Source organism: Pezoporus wallicus, unplaced genomic scaffold (genome assembly GCF_028554395.1).
Source record: "Pezoporus wallicus isolate ANWC-B61680 ecotype Strahan unplaced genomic scaffold, APGP_CSIRO_Pwel_v1 contig_2348, whole genome shotgun sequence".
Lineage (NCBI taxonomy): Eukaryota > Metazoa > Chordata > Aves > Psittaciformes > Psittacidae > Pezoporus > Pezoporus wallicus.
Genome location: NW_026636985.1, coordinates 1,346,215 through 1,358,090, shown reverse-complemented (window position 1 = coordinate 1,358,090; position 11,876 = coordinate 1,346,215). Strand labels below are relative to the sequence as shown.

Genomic DNA, 11,876 nt, shown 5'->3' with positions numbered 1-11,876 from the left:
TTGAGGCTAAGAAAGTGCCTGCAGAGCACGGAAGTTGTTGAGAATGAGATGGCTGTGGTTACTTCCCCATCACCTCCCCAGCGTGCACAGTCCCAGCAGTATCTCTGGAAACAAATCATTTATTCATTATTAAAAAGTCAGCAACATAACATAAGGCATTTAAACACAAACCCAAGCCTGAGTGCATCTGAGTAAGCACTGGGTAAGACAATTCTTCTTTCACTGAGCTTCAGTGGCACTGGGCAAAGTTCCATTGGAAGAAGCTCTGCCTCCATTCCCACCAAACCTAAGGAATGTGTCTCCAGTTGCAGCACAGAAAGGAAGAAAAGGATTTTAGCTGAGGCCACAGCAGTGTCTCCTACTCAAGCCAACAGTAGCCTAGGTTAGAAGAAAATGAGTGTCCAAATTGGGTGTAGGCTGTATCAGTACCTTTGAATTCCAACCACTGTCTGATGCCTTCAGAATGGGGTTATTTAAGAGCTATTTGAATTGCTAAGCCAAGCAAGCAGCACATTTTTGTAGTGAAAACAATGCTCAGCTTAACAGGCAGGTTCGTAGGGGCTGAGGGAAAAGCCTCTTCCAGAGGTTGGCCTGGAGATACAAACCGGGACCCTCTAAGAACAGCATCACACAGGGCTCCAGCCAGGACAAGGCACCTCCTCTAAGGCACCAGGGAGTGCTGATGAGGTTTCTGAGGACAGGCTGGTCCTTAAAAGGCACCATTCTAATGGCACCACTTTATCCAGAGGAAGGGTCTGTAACAGAACCCTCATGATTTACACCAAGGAAGACAGGCCAAGAACATGGGGCTGCTGCATAACCAGGGCAGCAAGAGATTCCTCTGATGTCACCTGTGACATCTTCCTTTCCTACAGATCTATAGGCAATATATACATTAAGTGCATAATGCTCCACACTAACAGGGCAAGTTAACACCTAAACATGCTTGTATTTTAGATGATTGAGTTGTGGTTTAATTATCTTGCAAGAACTGAAGCATTCTGCACTCTCCATTAGTGAGGTTCATTTTGCCTCTCACATCCTGCATCCAAGTTTGCCTCAGTCGATAAGTTTTGCAGTAGCAAAGGGACAGCTTGTCAGGAAATGATTTAGCTTTCATATGTAGGGTTACAGCATTCTGTTTAAGATGGGCTTTACTAGCCCAAGTAGTAGGCAAATGGGTGTTCCAAGCATAAAAGCACATTGAAAGGGACAACTGGAATGGCCATTATCTAACCAGAACATTAACCCAAGTCAATGCTCATTGCAATTAATAAGGTATTTGGGAAAAAATTAGAAGAAAGAAATCCTTAGGATCAGTTACTTCCCATCACCCAGACAGTAACCAGGCATCCTTTAATCCTCCCCACCACAGAGCCTGAGCAGCACTTTCCTATAGTCTCCTGAGCAGTCTCCCTGGAAAGAGAAGGAAAAAGGAACGTGGTTAGGTTTTACATCTCCATGCAAGGCTGGGTTCTTCCCAGCACATATGACTGTTGTAGGGTTTGTGTCCTCTTTGGCAATTTAAGAACATTCAGGAACATTTTCAGTACATAAATGTAAAGTCTCCTTAATTCCACCTCCTCTGAAACACCCAATAGATGTCAGGCAGGGACCTGTCTCCTTCAAGCTGCTTAGCAAATCCAGCTCCTTGTTTCCAACACTGGAAAGCTCACCTTAATGAAGGAGTAAAGGGATTTCCCATACATGGTCAGGAATTCCCTTCTGATATCCAGCATATCTATTTCCGAGCGGGACACCATCACCCGGATCAGCGTGTTGTCATCTGTTCCCAAGCCCTAAAGAAATAAACCAACTTTACAACTAAGTACAGAGCATTTTGGATAAGTCAGTCACAGACACAAAGGTTTTATCACTTGGTCTTCTGTGGGACCTGTTCCTAGTTAGAGCATCTTTGCATTGATGGAGTGACCCACTAGCAGCTCATGATTGTTGTGATGCTACTGACTCGAGCAAGGAAAGGCAAAGGGAAGGGAAAATAACCTGACACCAAAAGCTCTTTACCTTCATGGATTTATACAGTCTTTCAGCAAAATATGCAGGTTTATTCCGTATGCACTTCACTGTAAGGGAATGAGAACAAGAGAATTAATACCAATAAAAACAGAAGGAGAGGATCTTCCAAACCTTTACAGTGCTTTCTCAGTGCAGGTGTTTATTCTGTAAAGATTCAATTCAAGACCAACAAACAGCAAGTACAATGCAGACATCCATAGTGACCTGTTATAAATTGCTGTCTCCGTGCCCAGTGTACAGTAGTATTTTCTTCAAGGCTTTAAGGCTTCCTGACAGCAAATGTCAGCAACCAAAGCTTCACTTGGGAAAGCAAACAATGTCATAAAGCACAGGATTTTCTTGCCCAATTGTATTTGCAAAGATTAAAACACTGTGGATTGCAAAAAGCCCCCAGATGGATCTGCCTTGTGAAGCTGTGTAAGCAGCCAGCCAGGGCAAGATACAACATCTCTGATTGCTTAAGTACTTTGTAGCCAAAGTTTAAAAGCAGGGAACTCACCCACAGCCAACAAAGCATCTTCCAGGTCTCCTGACATCTCAGATTTAATGCTCTCTGTTATGTCCTTATCAGCAATTCGTCTGTAGGCATCAAAAACTAGGAGGAAGAGTGAGTGACAAAAAGAGCTGCAGGGCATACAGTGTGTAAACCATTGAGGATCACTTTGTAAGATCAAGCTCCTCATACTCAGTCTGAGCATTGTACCATTACTGTAACATCGTAAGCTAAATCAGGGCTTGACCCACAGAAATAACTCATTTTAATTAATCAAGTCTTGCTAATTGGCCTACCACGGCTGCTAGCATTCTACAGAACTGCTAGTTAGTGATGGCAGTTTAAATGCTCTGCCCCAAAGGAAGTCACACTTCAACTTCTACACTTCATAGGCTGAGGCAGGTTGTACCGATAGTTTTCTCCAGTCCCTTTTTGTCTCAGGAGGGAATAAAATGGTCTTAAAGAATTGAACACACCTGGGCTCCAGGGTACCTGCTGTTCACAATCAGTTCGTGAATAAGTATAAAGTATCTTCCTCAAACAAGGAAAAACATCCAGGACACTGCAGAGAATCCTACCTCTCAGTAGGTGGTATCTGTTCCGTGTACAGAGGATGGCCATGAATTGTACCTCATCTGTTCCCCATTTCTGCTCCCCAGCTTCATACAGGCACTTGAAGACATTAAGAATAGACAAAGTAAGGCTAATCGAGGAGACCAGAAAGACCATTAACCTGACACTGCCAAGTCCTCCACTAAACCATGTCCCTAGGCCAGTTTACCCAGTGACCAGCACACCCATCCAAGCTATGAGCAGTCAGTTTCTCCAGCAGAATGCTCTGGAAAGCAGTGTCAAAGGCTTGACTTAAGTCAAGGTACAGAACATCCACAGCCTTTCCCTCGTGCACTAAGCAGATGACCTTGTCAGAGGAGGTCCTTGGTGCTTGAGCACTGCTGGCCTGAAGCTTGTCCAGAGCACAGATCTTTTCCAACAACTACTAACCAAGCACAGCATCTCTCAATGGAAGTGCCACCTCCCCTCCCAAAACCCCAGCCTGTGTAGAGACCTCTCACCACAGAGTTGCACAGGAGCTTAGAACCATTATCCCCATTTCATCAGCTGAGTCAGAACAGCAAAGCAGCTTCTCTAAGGGTCAAAACTGAGAACAGAGCCCAGGTCTCCACCTTGGGCACTGCTGTGGATGCTTCAGGTTTACTGTTCTACCTTGAAAAGCGTGAGGTCTAGGAAAAGCAGGAGTTCATCACACACCACATGTACAAGAACAGGCAGTTCTTGCGAGGAGGCAAGTTGCTACACACCTGAGCATCTTGTTGAGCAAGGGCATCATCCACATAGGTTCCCTCATCTCTGTTGCCCTGTGGAGACAGGAGGATGAAAAACTCACTTCACCAGAGCAACTAATGGAAGCAAATCCTGCAAATCCCCCATTCAGAACAAGTTACTGGAGATGCTTAATGGGATCCTTAAAATGGAACGATGGCTTATAAATACAACAAAGTCTGGCTCAGATGTGATTTGTACTTCTGAAATGAGCAGCAATACACTCCAACTGGCCCATTTTATGAAGAGCATTAATGCATACTCAGAGCACTGCAGGGAATAGCCACGTGTGAAACACAGCTGAGGTGAAAAGCAAGATAAGTGAAATATAAGCCACTCTGAAACACCTCCTCACTGAAATGAGAGGCATGCTCATCAGCAACAGCAAGATTCCCTGCTTCCCTTAGCTGGGACTTACAGTCGAGAGGGACACGAGGACTCTTCGAAACATGGAAGATGTGTCAGAGACAATGTCCTCCTCAAGGGTACGGCCATACTCTAGCAAGAGCACACACAGATGACATCTGTTAGGAACAGGTCCACCACCTGGACAGTGTTTGTCCACAGCATTTGCCAGCTGTGGTAAGTTTATCAATCTGCTCATGGCCCTAAACATCATGGAACCATAGAATCATTTAGGTTGGAAAAGAGCTTTAAGATCAAGTTCAACCATTAACCCAGCACTTGTCCTGTCCCTTCTTACTTGAGAGAAGAAACCAAACCCCCCCTCCAGGCTCCATCCTCCTGTCAGGCAGTTGTAGGGAGCAATAAGGTCCCCACTGAGCCTTCTCTTCTCCAAACTGAACCCCCCCAGGTCCCTCACCTGTTCCCCATCACACTTGTGCTCCAGGCCCTGCACCAGCTCCATTGCCCTTCTCTGGCCCAGCTCCAGAACCTCAATGTCTCTCTGTTGTAGTGAGGGGCCCAGAGCTGAACACAGGATTCAAGGTGCAGCCGCACCAGTGCTCAGCACAGGGGGACAATCCCTGCCCTGCTCCATCCCATTTTATTTATGCCAATTCAATTTCTGGGTGAAACTCTAACCCTTGAGGCTTTAGCAATGCTGCTGCTGACACTTGTTTAACTCAGGCATTCTCTCTGGACAAATGGCAATAGCTGTACTGGCTCATTTGTCACATCTAAAGGCTATCAGACCTTTCTCCTTCCTCTACACACGTCCATGCATGCACACCAGTGACTCTCAGTCAGTATGGTGATGGTTTGCAGTGTGCACCACGTACCAAGTTGGTAGTTCTCATTAATGCGCCGAATATCTTCATTGGAGCGAGAAGCCAGGATTTCAATCAGACAACCTTCATCTGTTCCTGCTCCCTGGGGAGTTGCAAAGACAAGATCCACGAGCATTAGGATATTTTTCTAATTATATAGCAGTTAATACTAATAAATTAATGCTAAATGTATAATTATGGCCTATCATACTAAACTGACTAGAAAAGGCGACAGAAAAGGGAGAATCCCAAACCTTGATAGCCCTCCTCAGTTCATGCACGTCGTACATGATGGCAGGAGTCATCATACCAACAATGACCCTTTCAAAGTTCCCACTCAGCTCAGACTTCAAGTCATCAATCAGATCCTAGAAGATGGAGAGAGGGGAAATGAGTTGGGAGAAACAGCTTCTGAGAACAGAACAAACTCATTCACCACTTTTCTTCATGCTCCAGCACTCACTGGAACGACTGCTCTGAAGAGAACTAGGCCAAACCAAACCTGGCCAGGGAAAGCTTGTGCTGACCTTACTGTTGTGGAAATTAGGATGTTGTTCTCATTTCACCCAAGTGGTATTACCCCAGAATGCCTGCATCTCCCAGGTAAAGCCACAGACACACATCTCTGAAGACCACCTACCCTGCCAATAGTGCTTTTATACGTGATCAGAACTTGCTGACGCTGGGAAATGTTTAGTTTGGTCAAGGTGTCAATGATGGCATCTTCGTCTGTGCCTGGAAGAAAGCAATGCAAACCAGTCAAGCTGCTTGCACAAGAACCAGATGCATGATCTGATCTTGTCCAGAGTGTGCCATTAGCCCTAATCTTCCATTCCTTACACAACCTGGTTCTCAGTATCTTCTGTTCCTCAAACAACCTGGTTTTCAACATCTTCTGTTCCTCACACAACTGGTTTTCAACAGCACTGGGGCCTAGATCAGTGTTCAGAAGTGCTTCAACCCAGCCACCAGCATGGCAGTGCCACACCACAGGAGAGACAAGAGCCTGACTAAGGATGGTTTCGTGGCCATGCCTTGGATTTCCAGTTGGGTTTAAGCCACTCAATTCCTTTCAGTGCCCTCATGGGGCAATGACAATGGCTGGACTTCCCCTTTAACAAACCACCAGACAAAACATTCCCAATGCCTGGGGAAAAACAGAGGTTTAATAGTGGATGGAGACCAACTTACCAAATCCCTTCATAGCCTTCCTTAGAGCCTGTGCTTCTTGCTCAGCACTGAAACTTGAGGCCCCCTTGATTGTTGCCTAAACCCACAGGACAGGAAATATGAAAAAGAGACTCAAAGGGAGACATACACATAATAGAGTTGAATTAAAAACCCCCTTTTCCTGGTTAAAGTTGACTGATAAAACCTGACTGATTTTATACCAGGATTCCTAAAAAGAGTTCTAGAGGGACCTCCCAGCCACATAAGAAATAAGCTGCAGGGACACAACTTCATTTGCTGCCCACAGAGTATCTGATTTCCAGTGAGACAATGGCAAACAGCCTGACATCTCTGTTCAGTCTGGCTGGGGCTTCTTGCCGGTAGTTTTCCATGTAAATCATAGATGAAGCTGTTCCCATCAAAGCCCTATTCCTGCCTTCTCCAAGAGAAAACATCATTCTGTACCATCAGGTGCCAGGAAGCACAGTGTTTTACTCAAAACAGTGGTTCACAAACAGGTTTCTCCTGCCCCCTGTCCAGTGCCATTTCTGTGGGACTACATTGTCTCTTCCAAAGCTCTTAATATTCCCAGGAAAACCATCTGCAAAACACTGCTTAATATTCCTGTAGGGTAGGCTTTCTGAAACAGGGATAACTACCCTATAAATGGCTACCTTGCAGCTTGAACCTGGAAACAATAATATACCCAGGAAGTCTATGGGGAGAAATTCATGCATTAATATCTGATTGGATTTTCCATTAACTCCCAAACAGGAAAAGCCCAATTGTGTGGGTCATTCTCCTCTAGAATAAGGAAGCAGAGAGAAGTGATAAACGTCCCCCCATAAAGGAACAGTGATAGTGTTCTTCCTGTTGTGAGCTTATCTGAGCTACACTCCCCATGTTTTATCTGATGAGAGCAACTGCTTGGCACAGCATGGTACACAACACACACACTCACCATGGCTCTCAGATGGGGTCAGGCCGTTACTGTCTGAGTCTCCAGGCAGTTGACAACTGTAATAAAAAAGGAGTGTTAGTTTTCTAGCAAATAATTAATAGGATATACCTTCTCTCACCAGCTAATGGGGCTGGTTCAGTAACCAGCTCATTTCCCTGTGTTCCCAGCAGCATCCCTGTGTTTCCAGTCCTTCTTTGTACCGAACAGAGGCTGCTTGCAACATCAGTGCCAGGATACCAGCCCTGTCTGAAGGGAGGATGTGGTGCACAGGCAGATGACCAGCACTAGTGATCTAAGACATTTCTATCACTGGTGTGACAGCCTGGCTGAGGCTACAAGGAGAAGCAGATAACATTGCCTTGGGAGCAAAAAAGCTTCAATCCCCATGGCCTCCAAAATACACGGCTTTGACCTCGTCAGGTTAAGGGTGAATTAGGGTGAGGGTGTCCTGACAGCCTCTACACACACTCCCTGGGAGCTGGAGACAGCATCAAGGTGTAGATGAGCATGCAAAGGATACCTTCACTTGAGGAGTGGGATGGGAGAACTATTTTCCGTCTTGCTTAAAATCTGCTGCATTCAGCCCTTGCTCAGCTTGGTGCAACGTGTAATTCCTTGTAGGCTGCAGCTTTAACTGACCTCAAGAGAGACAAACCCTTTCTTGCCATCTTCCCAGGGCTGTCTTTTCCGCTTAGGATTTGGCTTTCATGCACAGGGCCTACACATGAACACCCCCAGAGTATCTTCCTCACATCCCTGGTCGGTTAACAGTACTAGGACAAGGTTCACTTCCCTCCAACTCCAACTCAGCCCAGCATGAGCTGAGCTTCTCCCATTAAGGGTGATGCCAGTGGCTGATGACATCTCCCCTTAATCCTGCTCGTGGTGCTTAAGAGCTGGTATCAATGAGCCCAGACAGTTGTGCAAGAGCAGGAGTAAGAGCTCACATGACTCTTACAAATCCAGAACACACTGGGAGGGTGCAGTTTAGGCAGGTCAGCTCAGTGTGACATTTGCCATGGATGTGTTACACACAGGCACTCCCAAGTGCTTTCTAGGTCATCTTTATTCCACCCAGTGCAATCAGACGACATATGGAAAGTTATTAGTGTTATTAGTGTTGTTTTCTTTCCTTTGCTGACAGATTTCAGCAGTCAAAACCTGATCTAGACCACGGAAAACTCATCTTTGCTCTTCTCTAATCTTTACAGAAGTACAAACCCAACTTGGTTTGCTTTAGCCAGACACTAAGTAACGGCTTTGAATTTCACATATGTGCTTCTGATGCAGTTTTACCACTCAGTTGGCTTGTACACAGGAGCAGGAATATTTGACAGCCTGGCTTAGTGGCTTAGAGGGAAAAGAAAGGTCAATAAACAAGGAAAAAGGGGTGGGAGGCAGAAAATTCCTGTGTCCAAATGAGCTGGTTCAAACCAACACATGAGGAAAGGATGGGTGTGCTGCATATAGGCCTGCAATATCAAATCACAACAGAATATTGACTGTATTGACTTTAAGAGTCCAATTCTTCATCCAGCTTCAGCATCATATAAAGAACACAAAGCCAGATTTGTCAGCACTCTGCAGCTTAACATGGTTCAAATAGGGAAAGCCAGCTTCAGGATAGGAACACTTAACTGTGTTTTGAACAGTTAAACTATGCATGCAGAGAGGCAGCTCGCAAGTGCTAAGGTGTCCTGGCTAATCCCTGTCCTCATGTTATTTGCTTCAGCCCAGAATAAAGGCCTGAGCTTGCTGATACACGTCAGGAAACCAAAGGGTTTAAGGTTGCTCAAGGAATCACTGTCAGAGAAGGAATTTTAATAGAAATTGATAAATGTGTGATTCAACAGAATTCAATTGCAAGGTTCACTCTGTTAGATACAAAAAAGAGATTGTGTCAGAACTGGCAATGATTTATGCAGGACTGAAGTGATTTATACAGAATTGAATTGAAATGATGTGTATAGAAACTGAAAATACAAAGGAATAAGGGAGACACGTTGAGTCATGAGGTTCAGATTAGACCACTCTGCTTTCTAAACCTCCTCTCAGAGGTGAATCCAGACTTAGTCCCAGACCTGGACAAGGGTTTATGTTTAAAGCATAATAAATGTCATTTAGCAGCAGTTTCTATAGTTAAATGAATCACAGGATTTCTAACAACACTTGCTTATTGAACCTAATGTACATGCACTCACAAGTATCTAAACTAACACACTAAGATGGAGATAAATGGATATATATAGACATATAAATGTTAAATATAGCACAATACTTGTCCTATACTAACAACATACATCAGCTAGCTCAGCAGGGTTGGGTGTCAGTGAGCAGCAGGAATAGCCCAGGTGGATGATCCCCCTATTTCCTAAACTTGGAGAGTCTGGGGGCTCCGAGAGGTGCCCCACTCAGAGGGAGATAACTGGGTCCAGGAGAGCTCAAAGGGACTCCCTCTTAGGACCACTATTTATAGGGTCTTGAGATGATGAAAATCAGTGCAAATTTTCATCCTGGCCTCAGATCTTCATCAGGGAATGATTTCCATGTTCCCTGGTATATGATAAGGGAGCATCCAGCCTTCCTGTTACTGTGGGACCCTTCCCACCTTTGTTGGGTGAGTTAATGGTCAGGCAGTTCCCAGCCACCCACTCCATGTATTTGTGTGAAGGCTAACAGAAGCTCTTGGATCCAGGAGAGAGGGGGAAGGATGCACTAAGCAAGGTAAACCTGGCTTAGAGCAGGCTCAGAACACTGTGCCCAGATGCCAGAGTGCAGGTGTATGAGGCTTCCCTCCCATTATTCAAATCTTTCCTATGGATGACTTGTTTCCTGGCAGGCTTTATCAGCTAACCAAGCAGTTGTAAGCCGCACATTGATCTCTTCTAAAAGCCCATAGACATGTGTCCAGTCCTACACCTAGGACCTGGAGTGGAAAACCACTGTTTTGGGACCCATCCCCTTGCAAGGCAAACACTGGACTTGTTTGGCTAGTTCTTTCATTCGTCTACTGGAACACAGCCCCACACCCTGTGCCTGATCAGCTTTTCCATGGCTGTCACCACCAGTGGTTTCCAGTGTGTGGATACAGCCTGCTCCCTCCACAGCTGGCTGTGCTTCAGCAGAGTGCCCCGGGGTAGGTCTGGGGCTCATAGCAGGGTGAGTGGCTCTGAGCCCAGCCCAGTTTGCAGCTCAGGAAAGGATCCCCCTTCTGCTGGCAAGCCCCGAGCCAGCCAAAATATCCCAGCACCTCCCACACCGTGACCTCTGCCTGGCCACTGCCCTCATAAGGAATACAAACATAACAGTGAGGTAACAGAGCCTTGTTCTCCTCGCTTCAGCCTGTGCACCCACCCAAAGCCATTTCACAACTCTCTGCCATGCCCTCCACTCTCCAGCGAGGATGACGTGCCAGCTTGGGCACGGCAGACATAGGAAGCAAAACCTGTGCCTGGAAAGAGTCAGCCATTTTCCTCCTTCCCAAAGGAAGTCCTTCCTCACCCCACACTTGTGTCCTTTAGGGCTGCCCCAATGCCTTGGCATCATGACCCTGATGGGCACCCACCCAGCCAAGGGCTCTCGCTCCGGCAGAGCCGCACTTCAGCCGCTGCCGTCTGGCAGACAGGGACCAGTTTGGCACCTTCCCAGGCACCTCTCGCCGTGCAACCCCTTCCCCATGCCAGAGGGGACCCCCGCTTGGTTTGGCACTCACCTGATGTCCCCAGCGGCTGCCTTGGCAGGGATGGGAGAGCTGTGCTCGGGGCTTATCCTGGATGGCGATGTCCCCGCCCTGGAGCAGAAAGGGACTCCTCCCTCCCGATGGGAAGGCAATCCAGCTCTGCTGCCCTCCTCTGCCCTTACCCAAGCGCTTGTGACCCAGAGCAAGGAGAGATTCCTTAGGGAGCATCACACACCTTTAGGAAACGCACTATTGGGGTTACACAGTGGTCTTTGCAAGTAAAAGCTGGCCTGGCAGCCTGGGATGGCTTCCAAAATCCCTTCCAGCGCACAGGCAGCATCTGATGTCTCACTGTGCTGCCTGTAACAGGGCACCCCAAAGGGGGGATTGAGGGGGACGACAACATGGAACACAGCAAGAGGCAGAAACAGCCCTGAGCAAGAAGTTCTGCTCATTCCTACGTGTAGTTTGTGGGGATTTCTTACTTGTATTGTGCCTCCTTTCCTGCCACAGCACCTCCTCAGGTCTTCAGCATCCTTTCCCCCTTGTCTAAGAACTGAGCAACAAACAGCCGTGATTTCTGGAAGAATGATTATTTTCATACAGCTTATTACTTTTGCCTCAATAAATTGCACCACCCTCATGTCAAAACACTGGAGGCAAAAGGACTTCAGTTTTACCCTCACGTGACACAGCCATGGACAAGATCATGAGGCTGAAGGAGGGAAATCAACATTGCAATGATACGTATCTTCCTTGTGTGTATCCCCAGGGACTTTGGTCTCCTCTGATGCCAGAAGTACAGTTACTATAATGGGTAAATCAACCCTCTCAGGTTCATTTTTCCACTCGTACAAGTTATAATCATCCCTGTGCCTCTTTGCACATGCTCTTTTGGTGGAAGAGACCTAAATTTAGCAGCTGGGATGAATGCAGGCTGTGCTCCTGTGAGCATGTCTGTGAGCT

General features: G+C 46.5%; 1 protein-coding gene across 2 annotated transcripts; it reads right to left on the bottom strand.

Moving 5' to 3' along the window:
- Window positions 1–1,094: 1,094 nt before the first annotated feature.
- On the bottom strand, window positions 1,095–11,419 carry ANXA4 (annexin A4). Of its 2 annotated transcripts, none has more exons than XM_057402561.1 (13): window positions 11,396–11,419; window positions 7,232–7,287; window positions 6,292–6,367; window positions 5,741–5,835; window positions 5,355–5,468; window positions 5,113–5,203; window positions 4,290–4,369; window positions 3,850–3,906; window positions 3,109–3,202; window positions 2,537–2,632; window positions 2,026–2,084; window positions 1,677–1,799; window positions 1,095–1,416 (listed from the first exon to the last, which is right to left on the bottom strand). In XM_057402561.1, exons 2-13 carry the CDS (start codon window positions 7,232–7,234, stop codon window positions 1,357–1,359), a joined length of 948 nt encoding a protein of 315 aa, XP_057258544.1. In that variant the 5' UTR covers window positions 7,235–7,287; window positions 11,396–11,419; the 3' UTR covers window positions 1,095–1,356. The 2 variants fall into 2 exon arrangements, with proteins under 2 accessions (XP_057258544.1, XP_057258543.1); XM_057402560.1 differs by lacking the exon at window positions 11,396–11,419 and adding an exon at window positions 10,944–11,217.
- Window positions 11,420–11,876: the final 457 nt, after the last annotated feature.